This window comes from Corvus kubaryi, unplaced genomic scaffold (assembly GCF_017639235.1).
Source record: "Corvus kubaryi isolate FWS band 111438036 unplaced genomic scaffold, C.kubaryi_AGA036_p1.0 37396, whole genome shotgun sequence".
NCBI classification, from domain to species: domain Eukaryota; kingdom Metazoa; phylum Chordata; class Aves; order Passeriformes; family Corvidae; genus Corvus; species Corvus kubaryi.
The window spans coordinates 31041195-31060293 of record NW_024581135.1 but is presented as its reverse complement, the minus strand read 5'-3'; the positions used below and the strand labels follow the sequence as shown (position 1 = coordinate 31060293).

General features: G+C 38.6%; 1 protein-coding gene across 2 annotated transcripts in view; it reads left to right on the top strand.

The window, feature by feature from the left end:
* COL3A1 (collagen type III alpha 1 chain) overlaps positions 1 to 19099 on the top strand; it is a 50986-nt gene that overhangs the window by 8562 nt on the left and 23325 nt on the right. For both annotated transcript variants that reach the window (XM_042040860.1, XM_042040859.1), the window contains exons 2-11: positions 9276 to 9481; positions 11112 to 11150; positions 11710 to 11826; positions 13454 to 13525; positions 16687 to 16752; positions 17338 to 17391; positions 17613 to 17666; positions 18409 to 18462; positions 18619 to 18672; positions 19014 to 19067. In XM_042040860.1, coding sequence (XP_041896794.1) covers positions 9276 to 9481; positions 11112 to 11150; positions 11710 to 11826; positions 13454 to 13525; positions 16687 to 16752; positions 17338 to 17391; positions 17613 to 17666; positions 18409 to 18462; positions 18619 to 18672; positions 19014 to 19067 — 770 coding nt within the window. The remainder of the gene's footprint in view (positions 1 to 9275; positions 9482 to 11111; positions 11151 to 11709; positions 11827 to 13453; positions 13526 to 16686; positions 16753 to 17337; positions 17392 to 17612; positions 17667 to 18408; positions 18463 to 18618; positions 18673 to 19013; positions 19068 to 19099) is intronic.

Genomic DNA, 19099 nt, shown 5'->3' with positions numbered 1-19099 from the left:
TAGCCCTAGGAGGTTGACAATAAGAGCATTGTATCCAGTGTACAAATAGCCATTTAATATCCTCTATGAGGCAGATTAAGAAGAATTTCAAATACTGCCATCCATATCCAACAAACTGTCCAAAATAGATGTGTGGTGAATTAGCACAAACTGGAATAAGGACTGAATGAATACAAACTGTTTTACAGATGAAACTAGGTTAATGATGCTCTATGCATTCAGAATCCCACCACAACCTTCTGAATTACAAATACCCTTAATTTATTGGCAGCCAAAGATATGATTCTTTTCCTTAGACAGTATGCCAGAGCACTTTAATCCTTCACTGGAATATGAAATGCAAGAACCAAACCCTTCATTTACTTCCAACTTCTGAAATTACAGGGAAACCAATAAAATTGTGCAGGGACTTAGGCTAGGGTAGAATTTGCCCCCCTGCTGCTTTACTTATCTCAGATGTAAATTCACTATGGCTGTGGCGTTACATTGGGGCTGACTTTGTCCAAGGTATCTGAAAATACAAATGATATTACCACATGTACTATACTGCCATTGTAACATTTCCCATCTGCTTCAGCCTCAGGAGAGAAGCATTGAATCAGGCTGATCTCTTCCAAGGCAAAACACAGAAACAGCACTGCATAAATCTGTTAGCCCTCTCACAGAGTTGAAGGGAAATAGAGGATTGTGTGCCTCTTGAAATTTTAATTACCTGCCAAAAATTGTTTTAATTACAAATTTATATGACACAAACCAAAAGTCATACATTTTTCCCCACACAGTATTTAAGTTTTATCACGCCAGAAGCTTAAAGCATCATTAATTTAGTTGTGGTTCAATATTTTGCATTAGGTGCTATGTAGACCAAGCTTTAACAATTATAAGTTTCCATTTGTTCCCTTTCTCTTATCAGATCAAAAGCTCCATCTCTCTTTCATGATGCTTTGGATCTGTCAGAGTGGTTGTAAAGTCCGGAAAACCTGTGTACAATGACTTTTCCAGTTTTTCTTTATTCTTCCCAGGACAGACCTACTGCAAAAAATGTTTCAATGGACCTTCCAATGTTATAAACTCTTCCTGGTTCTAGCTAAAATCAGGAATGCAGAAGAATGTCTTTGAGCCACACCTTGAGGGTGATTTTTTTTTTTTTTTTAAGTTTGGCAAAATCTTGTGCTATATTTTAGTAAATTTTTCTCCTTAATTGATCCTAATAATGTTGAACTTGAACTATTGCTTTTCCTTAGGAAAATGTTAGGCCAGCTATTTATGGAATATAATTGGAAGTGGTCAAGTGTTCAAAACTAACATTACCTTGACACTTGGATTCTGACTGTAGAAGTCTTCATTGACTGCCCAAGGAATGAGTGGAATGCATGTTTAAGGAAACTAATAAATCCATTAGATCATCAGAAATCATATTAGAACTTGAATTTATGTCCATTTTTGCTTAGTTTAAGACACAAGTCTTTATGCCAAGAATTTGGTATCATTCACTCTAAAGACAAGAAACATATTAAAATCATATTACTGCAGAATAGTATTAGAGTTTATGCCATCACTACAACTAAATAGCCACAAATGAAGTTCTTTCAGCCTGTTGCTTATTTTTAGCATGACACCAAATGGCAATAAAGGCGATGTGCCAAAAAATATTGTAATATAAGAAGAGAGGGGATGCAAAAATCTCATAGACATTATACCAATAATTGAAGAGTAGCTGAAGTATGGTGCAATGGTCTAAAAGGCATTGAGTGCACTGAATTATGATGAAATGTCTTCTCACTTTGTGTCCTGCTCTAAAGCAAATGTAACCCTTAGTAAAAGATTTGATCTGTCAGTCACTGAAGAGCTGCAGTTACCACCAGAATAGTTAGAAGTTGACATTTTTTAGGTCTGATTCAAAGCCCAGTAAAATCAAGGGAGATTCTGATCAGGCAGTGATTACACTTAATTGGGGAGGAATTATGTGAATTCTGCATGTTATGGCAAAAAGAGGTTGATCTCTACTTAAAAGACAGAAGCATGAATATAATTGGGTCACAGAGTCAGGCTGTTGAGAGGAGACACTGGAGAGGAAATCCCAGAATAACATCTCAATACAGATGGTCAAGCAGGAATATCTTCCTCCTATGCAAAAAGCTATTTGGCCCATGACATTGTCAAGGAATAGCTGAGAACAAAAGGGGTATAACTGGCTCCTGAACCCATCGGACGTTTTTGCTCTAAATTACTTTATGAGTTCAGGAACAGACAACAATTCTCTGGGCAGCCCCAAAAAAGAAGCAAGGTGATAGACATACAGCAGTGTGCTCTATCCTGCCCCTTGTATGACTCAGCTTGAGATGACTGTTCTGCCAAAAAACAACCCTCCCCAACTAAAACAGCAAAGAAACAGCCTTGCACTTTGTTTGTTTATTACCAGTTTTGAAACAAGGGAGTTCTTTTGCCACGGTTTCTCATGCCAGCTGAAGCAGTGAGGCTGTTGCGTAACAACATCTCTGATGGGCTATCTCTGGTTACTACTTCCTTGCAGCACTGCTGTGGCAGGGTGACCTTTGGAAGTTGTTTGAAGAACATCATTCCACAGTGTCAGCATGCATGCCCAAATACATCAATTTGTGAAATATATATATTGAGATGGAACAGTATTACAGAATCAGCTATTTTAGACCACATTACCTTTTGAGAAGAAGAGCCCTCTGAAGATAAAGCAGAAAAATTCGTTTTTAAATAACACTTTGAAAGATTAGAAAAAAGCCAATAGCCTGCAGGGAAAATAGAAGCATTTTGTGTTTTACTTGGTAACAAATATGCTTAGGATATGTTCTAATCCTGATATTTCTAAAACTTTTTAAGGGCTGCAGAAAGGTTGTAGCATTGGTAGCACATAAAGATGAATGAAGGAAATAAGGAATGAGTTGTTTAAAATGCAAGCACTTCTTTGTGCCAGTGCAGGCCTGGTTTTTCTTATTTATTTTGTAATCTGACATACAGACTGGGTGGGTCTCGAAGCAAGGACAGTTTGGCTATGTGACACAAGGATCCTTTGCCTGAGGATCCAGACTCTTCTGCACATTGCCAGCAAAACAGCACGTGACTCCATCCTGCAACACCTCTGAGAAACATGTACAGTATTATGCTTAACCAGCATTCTTTTAAGCAGATTTGTCTTTCTTACCCTGCATCTGAGAAAGGGGAAAACTGGAACTGGTGCAGTGGCAGAACTGTTCAAATGCCAGCTTTCTCGGCAGACAAGCATCCCTAGAAGTAAGAAAGCTTCAGTTTCATTCTGAAAGCACAGGATATAGCTGTCCTTCTTGGTGTGAAACTTGGAAAATCTGTGAACTACTCGTTCATACACCTTTCCAATTCCACCTGATAGCAGCTCTTCCTTCTACAGCTCACAGAGCACAAAAGGATTTTTAAGATTGACCCGCTCTGGCTTTTCACAGTCTGCATTTAAGTGTTTTATAAATGGAGGTTTCATTACCTCCAATCACGTGGACAAGCCTTACAAAATATTACATCAGTACTATTAAACCTGGAAATATCCTAATAGGTATGGATACCCAAATTGGGCCCTTATGTCCTCATGCACTGTGTGAACCAGATTCAATTAATTAGCTGTTTAAGAAAATTCCAGCTGAAAGAATGTCTGAAGGCCTTGCAGTTGGAAAAAACCCAACTTGTTAATCCATTTCTTTTCCTTTATTTCCACCTCTTTTCCTGGCTCCTGTGACCCAGACAGGATTTGAGCCCTTTCAAGTACTCAGCAGTGACCTGACATGCCAACAAACCAGGCCATCCCGTCTCCTCCAGCCAATTCATTCATTATGAGAGTCCGCTTGTTTCCATTACTAATGATGGGATGGAATGAGTGTGTTTGGGTTTCTTATAAACATCATCATAATACCAGACAGGGAGCCCAAACCATTTGCCTCAAGGTAGAAGTTGTGGCATTCTTTTCTGCTCAGGAAATGGAAAGCAGCATTTCTGCACATGCTGGGGTGGATTCCTCCACCTACTCCAGTAGGGAAGAATGATAGCGTTTCCATTGAAAATAGACAGCATATCTCCTTTCTACTTTGTCCTTTGGTCAAACAATGTATCAAACAGTGCTGGCATATGCAATTAACAGATGTATTTACTACAGAAGAAATGTAAAACAATTTTTGAAGTACTCATCCTGTAAAGCAAATGACCAAAACTAGGTCAGGGTGAGGAAGCACAGGCTTTGTACAGTTAAAAAGTAACAGAAATGCCCTTCTTAGCTTCATCAGGCTTTGGATTCTGTCAAAGTCAGAGGCAAGGCCTTCTTCATCTTGGTGCTTTAGCCTTTACCAAATTCACTTTAAATACAGCAGAAATTGTTTGTTTGACTCATTGTGTTTATGATCAGATTCTCACAGACCAAAGCTCCTTGGTTTTGCTTCCCAGGCCATCATCAGGCAGCTGCTGGAGGATCATGAGTCACTCCTGTGTGGACTATTGCCCTCTCTGAAGCAGAACCAGACAAGTTCAAGATGTTTTTTAATTTCTAACCCTTTAGTCACATCTCTGCAAATGGGATATGTGAGTCTGCTACTAATGCAATAGCTGGACATCAGCTTTGTCCAAAGTGGAAAAGCCTGTGGTTTTTGAAGGTACTGTTAGGAAATTTTTTCCTTTTGCCATATTATTGTGGTAAAGTCAGAGTCATGGTGCTTGCACAAATGCAAAGCCAAAACCAACTACAAAACAGATTCTCAGGTCATAGCATGTGATAACAAATTCCCCTTCACCTCACTGGGATTGGGATTATGTCCCATATGACATCTGTCATCTTTCAGGCCATATGACAACAGCCATATTTGTTTCCCTTGTACATATTTGGGCTCTTCTATGTACCACACTTATAGGTCCTTTGGAACTAAATTGTGGTTTTTCTTTCAGCTTTCACTATTGGTCTGCTTATGCACAGCTGCCAGTCTTCTTAGAATGGGAAATAAGTCAAAACCAGCATATGACAATTACTGTGTTGCCTTTTTTTATTTTATTCACTGTTTACGCTGGCCCGGGGAAGTGCTACTCGCAGCAAAACCTTTAACAACATGAGTGCTCAGTAAACAGCATAATTTCAAATTAATTCAGGCTTTCAAATATTAAACTTTTTAAAGTGCACTAGAGATTGACAGGGCTTCCAACAAAGCATTGCAGTAAGTGCCACAGAAGTGAAGTCCTGTATAGCCATGATATTCAGGGCTTTTTGAGGAAGAATAAGATTTTGCACTGCTATAGACAAATACCATTGAGTTCTATTTTTTTTTTAAATCTGAGGCTAATGCGTATGTTTAGGAATCAATAAGAAAAACTGGCTAAGGCAAGTCTGTGACTGTTATACCACAAGTCTAGAAGTAGAAAAGTCAGCTTTTTTATAACCTCAATATTCCTGTATGTTACTCGCCAGTGCTTTAGCACAAATCAGCTTTCCAAAGGGTTTTGGAGCTAACAGTTAATCTTTATGAGCAATGCAAAATGCATTATGTCATAACATGCTGACACAAAGATCTACATCTGAGCACAGAGGGGGTGTCTTTAACACACTAAGTCTTCCCAGATGTAAGTTTCCTTTGGAAATCTATTTAATACTTTCATTCTGCCAAAGGCCACAGCACTTCTCATTGCAGCTCTCCTAGCTTATTTCTTAATTCATTTCACAATGTCCAGAAAGTTAGAAGCAAATATGAATGTCATTATATCCATATGTCTTAAAATTTTTGTCATCTTCCTGTTAAATGATGCCATCTACTGTAGCATAACTGAATGACAAACTTGTAAAAATGCAGAGAAATCTCTTTTATTTGCTTATTAATGTAAAATTATCAGTTGTTTTGACATATTTTAAATTTAAATAATTTTTTAATTGATATTTTTGAATAATACATGGCAGGTGAGTATTCTCAGCGTGAAAAATCGGGCAATGAGAAAAGACTCTATTTCTGTCTTGGAAACATAATCTTTCTAACCAGCAGTGCAAAAATAGGGGAAATATGGCCTTTTTCTGCTCCCCATAGGAGCTGTCCTCTTCACTGTAAGGCAGCAGGATCACATCTCTGAAAATAACAAAACAAATCAATGAAAAAGAAGTAAGAATGATGAAAAAAATGACTTTTGAAAGTAAAAATCCTTGGATATGAATTTCCTAGTGAATAAGGACCTTGTTGTCTTAAGCACATAATAAAAAAAAATACATGGTTTTGAAAGACTAAGAAAGTGATACTGGGAGCTGAAAATGAGAATATTACAATTAACCAAACACATCTTTTGGGTGCAGAAAAGGTGTGTATGCAATACATGTCTTATATGTGTATGCAATTCATATAACTGTACAAGTGCAAATAGTAACAATATTAAGTTCTTTTAGTTCCATATAATGGTATTTACAAGTATGATTTTCCCTAGAGAAAAGTAGTTTCTTCCCTTCCTATGTTTGTAAATGAAAAGACCATTTTAACCTGTGGAGCTGGGAGGTGCTTAAGCGGAGTGACAGCTGAGCAGGACATTGCTATGAGTGACATGGATCTGTGCCCATCCATGCTCTTCAGGGTGCATCCAACCACTCCTTCGAGATGGACTGCAAACTCTAACCTCCCCAGCAGCTCTGCTGACGTTCTGCCTCCAACAACACACAGCTTTCGAGGGCTTCATGTGTGCAATGAGCCACTCCATGATTTGGTTTTTCTCTTGAGTCACTACAGAGGCTATAAAGATTTCATTCATAATCTTTCACTTCTACGTTGCAGCCTTCTTGTTTTTCAGGAAACATTTGTCATTAGCCTTGTCAAGACTGGGCAGTTTGTTTTCCCTAAGTGACCACAGCAAGGTCCTGGTTTGTGAAAAGGAGGAAAGTGTTTTTTGCAGAAACAGTCAGCACCTAGCTAAGCAGAGAATCAGCTTATTTACCTGGGATTCACTGATATGGTTCCGTGGGGCGAGAACTGGGAGGCCAAGCAACATTTTTAGAAACTAGCTCTAGCTTGGCAGACTAAGGAAGGATGTCTAGATCCTCTTCAAATGTGCTCAGGCAGTGTCCTTTGAAGCAGCATCCTCTGATGCTGTAACCCTGTGACATGTGGGTGTGGGGAAGAGGCTGTCCTGGAAATGAGCAGTTCTTCTCCATTTCTCTTGTGCAGAATATGAAGTTTCTAGTGAGGCCCAAAAGGGGTGGAAAAGGGAAAAATGAGTTTCTAAGTGATAGAGAACATCTGAGGGGACTGAGTTTTCATATGCCATTGGAAGGTTTTTGATTTTAAGATTTTTTGTGTTGTCAAAGGAAGGTAAAATACCGGATCCCAGCCTGATATCAGGCAAAGAAAAAAATATTGGCTTGAAAATGTCTGTAAAGGGTTTTGAAGCTTTGTTGTTCTGGTTGTTTTAATCAAGAGAGTGGTTGAAATAAACTCTTAGACATAAGGAGTGCCCGTCTTAACAAGTCAACATTTTCCTGTTTGCTTCTTTTATAATTAAAGTGCAAAAATAACTTAAGAGGTTGTGCACAGACATGGTCAGCCTGTGGTAGGACTGAAATTGGGAAAAGAAACCCTCCTGTCCCATGGAGTGCTCTGACCCAAGATCTGCACTCTGGCTGTTCCCTCGGGAAGCCATGATTATGCTCCCCATTGCCCTTCCAGAGCTCATAGGAGGCAGTGAGCTTCATGGGCAAAATAGAGGAAAGTGTCAGGTTAATAGGACCAAGGAAAAGCAGCTGAGTGAGAAAGTGGGAAGGGAGCAGGGGGAAACCAAGCTCAGTTGAGTACTTGGCAATAAAGAACAGGAACTGCTTAGGTAAAAAATAAAAGAGTATTTATGGAAGATTAAAAGGGAAGCTACATGTTATGGGAAAGGTGAAATGCAGAGGAAGTATGAGAAGAGAGGAAACACATCTAAGTGTGCACATTGCCAAAGAACAGTGGTGTGGAATGGGAACACACACCCACAAATACAGAGGGGAAGAAAAAGGAAAAAAAAAGAGACCAGGGTGCTAATGCAGTGGTGGAAAAGAGAAAAAAAAAAGAGATAAAAGATGCAGGGAGAGAAAAACAAAGGGGGACTGAATAACCCATAGGAAGGAGCTGCACTATAAATTTGGGCTCAGTCTCATACTAGATAATTGTAGCCATTACAATTTTATGGTATTCAGAAATATCTGCCTGGAGCCAGTGGCAATTTTAATGTCAGAGATTTGAATTACATATTTTGTCATTTTGTTTTTCTTTTTGAAGGGTGGTGTATAGTAGGTAAATTATTCTGGTATTAAAGTTTTAAGAATGATGTAGGCACAAGAATAGCTCTTTCTCCAGAATGTTGCTTTTATAAACAGAATTATTTTTAATTATTCATGAAAAAAAATTATTATATTATTCATGACATTCACTGATACTTCTGTTTGCAATCAAAGACTTCTAATAATGTCTGCAAAACTTAAAATGAGCTTGCAAAACTCAAATTAGATGCTCTTAGTGTTATTTTATATTGGTTTCCTAAATGACCTGGCTTTCTGGATCATGTTTTTCTAAGAAAATACCAACCCAAAGCTTAATGTTTGAAGGCAGTTTTTATCTATAACAAGTTTGATCAGTAAAACAGCTGTTGGAATGAATTCACAAATCCCTGAATATTACAGATGAACAATGTTTTTTTCTGAAAATAAGACACTTGTAACATTTGAGCAGGCCAGCTGATACAATAATTGCAAACCATTTGGGCAATTAATGTGAGCGTCCTTTCAGATCTGTCACATACACTGGCTTTCAAAAACTCTTTGAAACCCCTTGGTGGCAGCTATTACTGCAAGATGCTGGTGACAGGAGTTGGTGCTGGACAGATTGCTTATTCCACATCCATGTACAAGTGCTCGTGTTGGCTCATGGGGCCAGTAGTACTCTTGTTGGAAGTCTTTGACACATTTACTCTTTAGCTGCAGCAGAGAATTTGATTGCTAATCAGACAGTAACTCAATCTGACACTATAATTACTCAAGACGGAAGATTATCAGAGATTTAATTGGGCTTTGGCTCAGCTCCAGGAGGTTTCCATTGATGTCTGTTTATAGACTCAGAGGAGACTCTGCAATTAATGTAACAGATCCTCCCAGTGCCTGAAGGGAAGCATTTAGCCTTTTACTTCACATGCATGAACCAGAAAACAAAACAAACTATCCAACAGTTTTCATGTTACTCATTTGTAATTTGGAAAACACATTTGAAATAATATCCAACACTATTTTGTCTCTCCAGTCACAGGATGTACCCATCTTGGGCAGGCTTATGCTGACAGGGATGTTTGGAAACCAGAGCCATGCCAAATCTGCGTGTGCGACTCGGGATCTGTTCTCTGCGATGACATCATCTGTGATGATCAGGAGCTGGACTGCCCCAACCCAGAGATTCCTTTTGGAGAGTGCTGTCCAGTTTGTCCACAAACAACAACACCACCTCCAAGAGTAAGTTTATTCTCAGTGTTGTTTCTTTAGTGTTTCTGCCTTCTTGATGCATGTCAACCTCAATTCATTTTGGCTTAGATGCTCTTAAACTCTTTTCTTTTCAATGCCACTTTCTGAATTTAGGCAAATATTTAGTATGGACAATGCAGCTGAAAAATATTAAGCCTTTCAGCTCAGTTTTATGCAGACAACGCGCACCAAAAATAGTGGACAGGGACAGAGGGCCACAATTAGCCATTATATTTTTCATTTTATGGAAAAGCATAGGAATTATGCAAACACCTTATTTTTGACTGCATACTCAATCTATATCCATGAAAATAACACCAACACAGAGTGAAAGAAAATTAGAGAACTTTCATAGCATACTGTGCGTCTGCATTTCTTATCAACTCAATTAATTCTACATCATCACAGAATGAATTTCCTTTTGCAGGCTTATTGCTGACTTAATGCCCTGAAAAGGAAAGGTGATTATACAGTACCCACCTAATTTATCATCAGGTTTTTTATAGACATCAATATTATATAAACCCATCGCAGCAACTTAACCTCAGGAAAATCAAGAATGTTAGTACATGCCAGGTCCCCTGCCTAAGTGCTTCAGTGAGTGAGCCAGCTGTACTGAGCTTTCAGCTTATCTGAACATTTCAACAGTGTTAAAGATCCGTGAGACTTTGTTAAAGTACATAGGTTTCCACAGACACATTGAAGATCCTTATCTAGAAGATAAGAGAGTGAAAGAGATGTGTGGAAGCGAGAGAAGATGCATTTGTGCAGCTCTATAGCACATCTGTTTAAATATGGAAGTCACATAAATACGTCACACACAGATATGTCCCCTAGTCTTATTTGCACCACACTAGTGCAACTCCACTGCTTCAGGGATCACCTGAGCTACTTCACTGAACCTTTTGAGAGGTGGAAATGAGGGGTATAGACAAGCGTGGTGGAGATTTAAGTACACCTCCCTCTCTTGTGTTTAGAGACTCATCAGTTCTGGAGGTTCTGATAATGAAGAACACATGGACTACTTCCCCCAGCCTCTCTCTTTGATATAGGAGTTAGGTCAGCCCACTGGGAGCTGTTCTGATGACCTTGGGTGGTGTATAGGGAAATTCCACCTTGAAAGATCCAAGATAGTTTCAGCTGGACATTCTTTGCTACTGCTAGCAGCTGAACACAAAAACTGAAAATCCCGGTAGTAACATGTAACTGAATTATTAACTGAAAAATAAATAAATTAGAGCCATAGAGCTGAAATTTTTAAAATAGCTAATCACACTTCACATGGTGGACTGAGAAGGACACAAGAAAACTGTCACAGCATTCCACTGTGGACTTCCATCCCCATTGCACTCAATGGCAAAGCTGTACTGACTTCATTAGTGTCATGTTTATGCCTGCAGGGGAGGTGTAATTCTATGGATGATCCAAGCAAATGGAGATACACTGACCAAAAACTCTACAGCTTTTAAATATACTGAATAAGAATTAATAGAATTCATGTGATAAAACTGAATTCAAATTTTTAAATGTTTTGCTCTTGTATCTATGTGCAAATTTTTTGCTTTATTTTGATTCTCTTTTTAAATTCAATTACCTTTGCTTTTTTTTTTTTTTTTAATAGACTCCTGGAGTAGTCAGCCGAGGCCCCAAAGGAGACCCTGTAAGTGCAACTTTTTTTTTTTTTCTCCCCAAGGAAATGAACTAAATCAAGACCCCATTCTTCTAGTGCTATATATGCCATTCAAGCTGCCAAGATATCCTGCTTTCATTGATGTCTGCACTGTCGGCAGCAGGACTGTACCATATAGTTGTTTTGAAGCAGAACTTTAGTTTCAACAACACTCTCAAAAATTTAAACTGAAAGAACACAGAGTTTAGTCCAAAATGTATCACATTTGTTAGGTTTTGTCATATTTCTTTACAGAAGGAGCAAAAAAATCTACTGGACTCCACTAGCAGTAATAATTTTAGATTCAGGAACTGAACTGCTAAATATGTCTAATGTGTTTGATTATATATTAGTTGTAATAAGGCTCCAGCAACCAAGTGTTACCATGTGGGAATTTTGTCTCTCCTCTCTGAATGTTTGGTTGTGGCCTTGTTTAGGAGAGGTTTCCCACCACAGTCACACAGACTTTGTTAGGAATGGAAAGGTTTGTTCTGCAATGTCCTTGCAGTTGGAGGCAACATCTATATCTGTTCTGTTTGTGTTTTTGCAGGGTTCTCCTGGAGTTCCAGGCAGAAATGGTCCCCCTGGCCCACCGGGACAACCAGGAAGCCCTGGAGCTCCTGGGCCCCCTGGAATCTGCCAGTCATGTCCCAGTATAAGTGGAGGTGTAAGTCATTGTTATGTTCAGCTTCTACCTTGGTGCTCATAACCCTGAAAGGCAATGTTGTAGGCACCTGTCCCTTGCACCTCCCCAGGTGCTTTGCTTTAGGTGGCATCCATCTCATTTATGCCTTTGGAAAACAGAGCTGGGTGGTATGTGGGGTCTTGCTGTTGTTTTGGGGGTTTGTCCATAAAATTTCTCTGGAGTGCAATTAAATCTCTGCCTTACCTTATTTTTTAAAACTTTTAGGGCCAGTTCTGTTGAAGGACTTATATAACTCAGAAATAATCTGATCAGAAAGACTGTGATGGAGGATTTCCCCATAAGCTTAATGGTTAGGGAACTCTCCTACATTCCTGTATTTCATCAATTCATTTTTAATAATGGAACATTCCAATGAGACTAGACTGAAGCACTGGTCCTCTGCTTGCAGGGAAGTGCCATGCAAGTACTATTTGTCATGATCCCTCTTTATTTCTGGCTCACTGAATGTTGAATTCATTTCTGAAGAGCTGGATGCACTCAACAAGAGAGCTAATAGTAACTAAAGTTTATTAACACTGAGCCCCAGGCAGTGCTTTGTTAAGAGGTGCCATTGTCATCCATGCAGGCCACCAGGCTATTTACAAGAAGGGACTTCTTTAGCACAAAGCTGATAAAAACTGTATGTTAAAACAATTACTACTTTTGAATATAGGCTGCTGATTATACTTCCATAAACACTTCCCACTCCCAGGTAAGCCAGGAACCGAGGAAGGATGCCTTGTTTTTATTTAATTCTGAAAGGGATTGCCTCTGCAGGACTGAGCTGTGGATCAGTTAACCAGTCCCAGTGGGCATCACGGTGATACTGGTTTGGGGCTTGAAGATGCAAACACAGGAAAGGATAACAGGCTGAATTAATCTCCCATTCCAATGCTGTATCAAAGATGTAGTGTTGGATCCTGACAGAAGGGTTGGTATCAGGATCACAGGAGTCCAGCACTTGGTCAGTGCAGGAGCTGGATCCACAGTGGTTTGGGAGAGCAGGCAGAACACTGCATGTGTTCAACCCTTCCTGCTTAACTACCTGTGGGCCACTGCACTAATCACTGCATCACTGCACTAATGCCACACCATTTGACTGAGTCTGCTCATGTGAAATGAGTCATTCAATAGGCACAGGTGCAAGAAATCACGAAAATAATAATAATAATAATAATAATAATAATAATAATAAACAGTTCTGTTTTTTAGTGCAACAGATAATATTTCATCAACTACCTTGAGTGACAACTAAGTCCAACAGAAAAGAGACAGACAGAGAAAGAAGCTAAGAAGGAGTCAAACAAGAGTAAAAGGAGAGAGAAGGGTAATTTTGTGGTTCAGCTGAGGCCCAGCTGTCAAGAAGAAAAATGGATGTGCCCAGCCTAGGGAGCTAATGTCACCATGGCCTCAGAAGGAAGACACTGGCTGGGCTTCTCTTATGTAAATATATGGCAGCTGTATGTCTAGCTAGTACTACTCAGCAGATACAAATGAGTCATTTCCATGCATCTGCCATACCAATGTAAAAAAAGTCTTATTTGATTTGGAGCAATCACATTATTTTTCTTTTTTTTTCTTTTTTCTTTTTTCTCTATTTCTTTTACAGAGTTTTTCTCCACAGTATGACTCCTATGATGTGAAGGCTGGTGGAGTTGGTATCGGGTACCCACAACCCATTGTAAGATGATAAAACCTTTTTTCTGTTCTTTCTTCTTTTTAAAGAACAAATTTTCTGCTCGTAGATTATACCTTGGATGTGTATGTATCCTGATTTTAATCTAACAATATAAGTTTTCATTTAATTATTGCCTGGAAGTTGAATGTGATGTAAGGCAGCAGTTTGTTCAGCAATTCAATATTCTAGAAAGTAGCTATAGATCATCTGGATTTTTTACTTTTTCGGTTTCTTTCTTCAGTTTCTTACCTTCCTTTTCCTAATCTCTGTGATTCACCTTCTTACACCACCTAAACATTTTTCCCTTTCTGCCTCATGTACATTCCTTATTCATCTGCTTGATATTCTTCCACTAATTGCTTCCCTTCCTTCCAACAATTTTTACCTCTTCCACTGCCTTTAATTTTCCTTTACCCACTCAGCATCATTTGTCTTTACTCAGTATGATACTCCACACTTGCTAACTTTTCCACAATTCAAACTTACCTGATAACAATTGAGTAAATCCTGTTTATAAACTTTATTCATTCCAAAGCTCAAAATATTTTTACTTTTTATGATTACCATTTTTTACCCGCAGCTGCTCAGACTGTGTGCTAAAGATGCTGTATCTGCCTGCTAGACCTGGTCCAAGCTTTTCAGTTTTTTAAGTGAGAAAAAGCCTCAAAGAGTTATACCCGGGCTATGCTTGATGTATAAAATAAATCTGGATGTTGCATCTCATGATTTTCCTTTTAGGCACTGGGATTTAGAGATATTCAACATGAAGTGTTCTTGATTCAAGCAATCTGCTACATAGAGGATGTGGTGAATTGCTGTTACTGGAAATTGGCTGTGCTTCATTAAGCATAATCATTATTTTCAGCCCAATTCTGCATAACACGGTTTGGGTATCACATGTTGTAGCATATCAAGTTAGTTCCAAGCAAATATGTTATTTCTCAGGGTTCCATCAGATTGTCTTGTGAAATAAGGTTTACTGATCACAACAGCTGTTTTTCCTGAAATATAGTCATTATTTTCTCCCCTTTATTTTAATCTGTTTTATTTCTATCTCCTTCATTTGCTACTGTGTTCATCCACGCATTGGTCTTCTTCAACCATCCATTTGTGTCTTTGTTTATTCATTTATTCATATTCACTCCTCACAGTTTTCACTCACAGCTATCATACCATCTGCATTCTTCTACATGGTGTTTTAATAGCAGATGTGTTGAACCAGGCAGGTAACCAAGACCTTCAGTTAACAACTATGGCTACACCTCTCTGTTTTGGCTTTTTCCCTGGAAGTGGTTAGTGATTTCTTGTGCTCTGACTCCTGGACTTGGGTTAAAGAACCCCAGCAAACTACTTTACTGGGCACCCTAGAATGTCTTCAGGGTTGTCTGTATGGTTTCAGGTCATAAGGTCTTTTATATTGCTTCGTGCCATACAAGACCACAAAGTACTAGCAGTTACAGGCAGATGTGACTGAAATCACTTTTCTAAATAATGCTTATAATTAGCATTATATAGACTAATTTCTTTATTTATACATTTATCAATTTTCAGCTTAAATACTCCTAATGAATAAATATCCAAACTGAAATAATTTGCAAGATTAACAAAGCAAAAAAATGCAGCACCAACATTTGTCCTTGTGTGGTTACCATGCCTGGTATTTCCTCAATCACACACCTCTCCATTGCTCTCTTCCCATGGCTTTATATTGCTTGTACACTGATTTTGTGCTTTACATCACAGTTTCTCTTCACTTACTCACGTAACCTCCACATATTGTCTTTGTCTCCTTCCACCAGTGCACATTCTCTAACTGAAGGATGCTCATCTGTTCCCAGTTTGGAGATGCTGGCAGCAAGTACACCCCTAACTATCAGTTTATCTCCTCAGTGTGTAACTCGAAAAAATTATATCTCATTTGTTTATAGCCGTATGTCTAATTGATTGATTGCTATTGATGAGTTGATGGCTTAATCCTGGTTGAATCTATAGTTACCTTATACCAAATTAGTTCTAACAATTAACAGGGACTGCTCATTGTATTCACACATCGATGGCAACCACATTTCCCAAACCCTAACAGCTCTGCCTCTTGCTGTACTTCTTGTCCTAGAAAATAGCAAATACTAAAATGGCTGACGTTTTTTAGACAGAAGACAACTGTGAACTAATATTATTTATTTTTGTAGTATAGCACAGTACTGTCCTAGACATGCCAGTAGAGCACAGCAATACTGTTAATCTTGTATTATGAAAGTTAGGTTCATGTAACACCTGTAATACATGACCTATTCTGACACAATATGACAACATCCCATGAAACACATTATATGCAGTATTAACTATGGAATATTCTGCCAGTACGGCGGCACACAGCGATCCTCATGTCATTCATACATGTGATTCTTTTGGCTGTATGAAACACATGAAGAGTTTAATTTAACAAAAGCTTTTTTTAAAGAACCCCCTATAGCTGCAGTAGACCACTGTGCTAACTTTTAAATGTTTTCTGGTTTGCAGTATCAAATGCTTTTGTGGTTGTTGCTACAGGAAGCAGAAATATTGAGGTTTTGGTTAATCCAGACCTCATTTCTTTCTTATGGCTTGGTACTGTTAAAGTTCAGAAAAGAACTTCACTGGTGAAAATGATTGCCTTACTGACAACAACAAAAGTATGGCCTTAATTCAGTCATGTCTAGGTCATGAGAAATCTCAAGTGTTGAGCTGATTAAGCTCAGTTACACAGTGGAGATGCTGATGCTCATTTACTGTGGTTAACAAATTCAGATCCAGTTTCTATCCTTCCCCTTCAGGCAGCACAAGAGCTGAGCTAAGCAACCCTTTGGGGTCTAGAGAAGGGCAATAGCGACTCAAAAAGGAAAAGATGCAGCTCTGAAAATACCTTGGGAGGATGTTAGCCAAGCCTGCAAGGAGCAACCCAGTGAAGCCTTTTCTGAAGGGACAACTAGACAATGTACTTCTTCTGCACTGTGTGTAGATACTGCTGCTTCCTTTTTACTGCAGCAAGTCCAGGTCACCAAGGATTTTCTCTGTACTAATTATGTAAAAATTTATTTCACAGTTATTGTTGACTATAGCACCTCTATTAAGCTTTATAGCTACATTACATTAATATAACTACTATTTTTTAATCTACACTACAGAGTGGCTTTCCAGGACCCCCTGGCCCCAGTGGCCCCCCTGGCCCACCTGGTCATGCAGGTCCCCCTGTAAGTAACATTAATCTTCTCATAACTGTCTTGTTATTCTTTTATATTAGCTCCTCCTTTTCTCTGTCATAAATATTAAGTACCTTTTCAACTGATAAATCTGGATACTATGCTGAAGAATTTTATGCATAAATGTCGTCTTGCGCCGTACCATCAGCAAGACTCGAGAGCTGAGGCCAGTATATTGTGCTGGCTTAAATCCTTGTGTACCCCTTGAGATCTCTGCAAGTCCATGGGGTGACAGCTAACATTATTTTAAGACATGCCACTGCCTGCCATCCTGTTAGTATTCCCAAATGTTTATCCATACAAAAATTTAACAGGAGGTAAAGGAAAGTGGAAGATACACATTCAGTGAACAACACAAAGGGTCTGTGTTTTTCAGTGTCCATCTCCTTTTAGAGGAGCAGTTTCTGTTTTCATGGAGGCATGTTCTGCTTGGTTCTGGTAATTTCACCTTCAGTCATTTGTTGACTGATCTGACTACAATTTTCCTTACAATTACGAGATTATAAAATATAACAGCACTATGAAATCATGTATGTAGTTGTTCACATCTTAAGTGAGTATTTTGCTGCATTTTAGGGCTCTGCTGGATACCAAGGATCCCCTGGAGAACCAGGACAACCTGGCCCTCCTGTACGTACCCATTCAGTATCACTGTGTATGTTAAAAGCATGATCTTAAAAGCATGAATCTGTGTCACCACTGGAGTGGATGGAAATTTTGCAGTTCATCCTAGTTGTTTACTATGTTGCATGTCAAATGTAAAAGTATTTTATGATGCCTAATGCAATTTTAATTTGAAAGAGATTTAATATTTGTTATTATCGTAGTTAATATTAATTCTTTTTCTACAGGGACCTCCAGGCCCTGTTGGAATGATAGGCCCAGTTGGTCCACCAGGAAAAGATGTAAGTTCACTATTAGTCATTCAGTTATTAATAAATAGGAAGAAAAAAAGTTCATTAAATTTCAAGACAACAGAGCACAGAGATATTAATGCATTTGAGAATTTTTAACATCTCCCTGTTTCTCCATTTGACAACATGACTTTAAGAAAGTAAATTTGTCTCACTTTAGGTCTAATTGTCCATTCCATAAAAAGTTCAATTTTAGCAGGCAATTTGATTGACACCAGAAAAAAAAAAAAAAAAAAAACAAAACCAACATAAGCACGAAACATGGTATTTATTTGGCGCAAAATAAATTAGCAGTTATAAAGAAAACTAGACAGTAGTGGTAGTTTTCTGTTCCCTTTAAATATTACTATGGGACTTACAGCTATTAACACCATTTTCTGTGTCACAAACAAACAGGTGTAGTACCAGCCAAGGCAAACATCTAGAGCTTGTGTCCATTTTGAGTGTTTTACTAAGAAAAATAAGTTTTCTGGGATCATCTCTTTCTAAAGTTTGTCTTCAAGTAACTTAGAAATTAACTAGAATCTTGTTAAAAGCTGAGTTTATAAATTCTGGCAATTGTTTTCCAGAAAGCGGTCACAGAGGGAACTGTCACCCTGATAGGATTTCCCCACTGTCTTTGGTGGGAGTTTCACCTGCTTCCTCCAACTCACCTTGATCTACCACAACTGGTGCTTTGCCAGTAAGTGAAGCAATAGCAAAACACTAAAAAAAAATTATTTTCTTTCAATAGGGAGAACCAGGAAGACCAGGCAGGAATGGAGATCGTGGAATCCCTGGATTACCGGTATGGAAAAGCCCGCAATAACAAAGGTCTTCTTACCAGAGGTTTTGTTTGCCCATTTCAAGTTAGTCAAGTGACATGACACACAGTGAATATTGGCTTGTGGCCTTCATACAATAAGGACGTGATTTATTAATCTTTCTATTTTTATGTGCTTAGGGTCACAAAGGACACCCTGGAATGCCTGGGATGCCTGGGATGAAAGGTCAACGAGTAAGTATTGCATATATTGAGTATAGCTCTGTCTGTTACTCTCCTTGAATTATGGTGTTGCACTGTTGTGATCCCTCAGTCATCCTTTCCAAGACTGAATCACAGAATTAAAGTTAATTTCTGCACAATGTAATCTGGACTTCCATAACAAAGACTTACTTTTATTCTGGTTACCTCAATTGTAGAGCTCCATCCTAATGCCAAAAAGGGTTCCAACACCTGATAGCACTCGTTATTGAAAATATGCCCCTTTAGGGGGTTTAATATTTTGCCAAGAGGAATCAAGTTTTCCAGAATGCAGGAAGAATACAATTCACAGATATGGTTTTACTTTCCCACAGGGTTTTGATGGAAAAGATGGTGCCAAAGGTGACAGTGGTGCTCCTGGTCCAAAGGTAAAAATCTGGAGTGTCATCTTTCTAGTAGG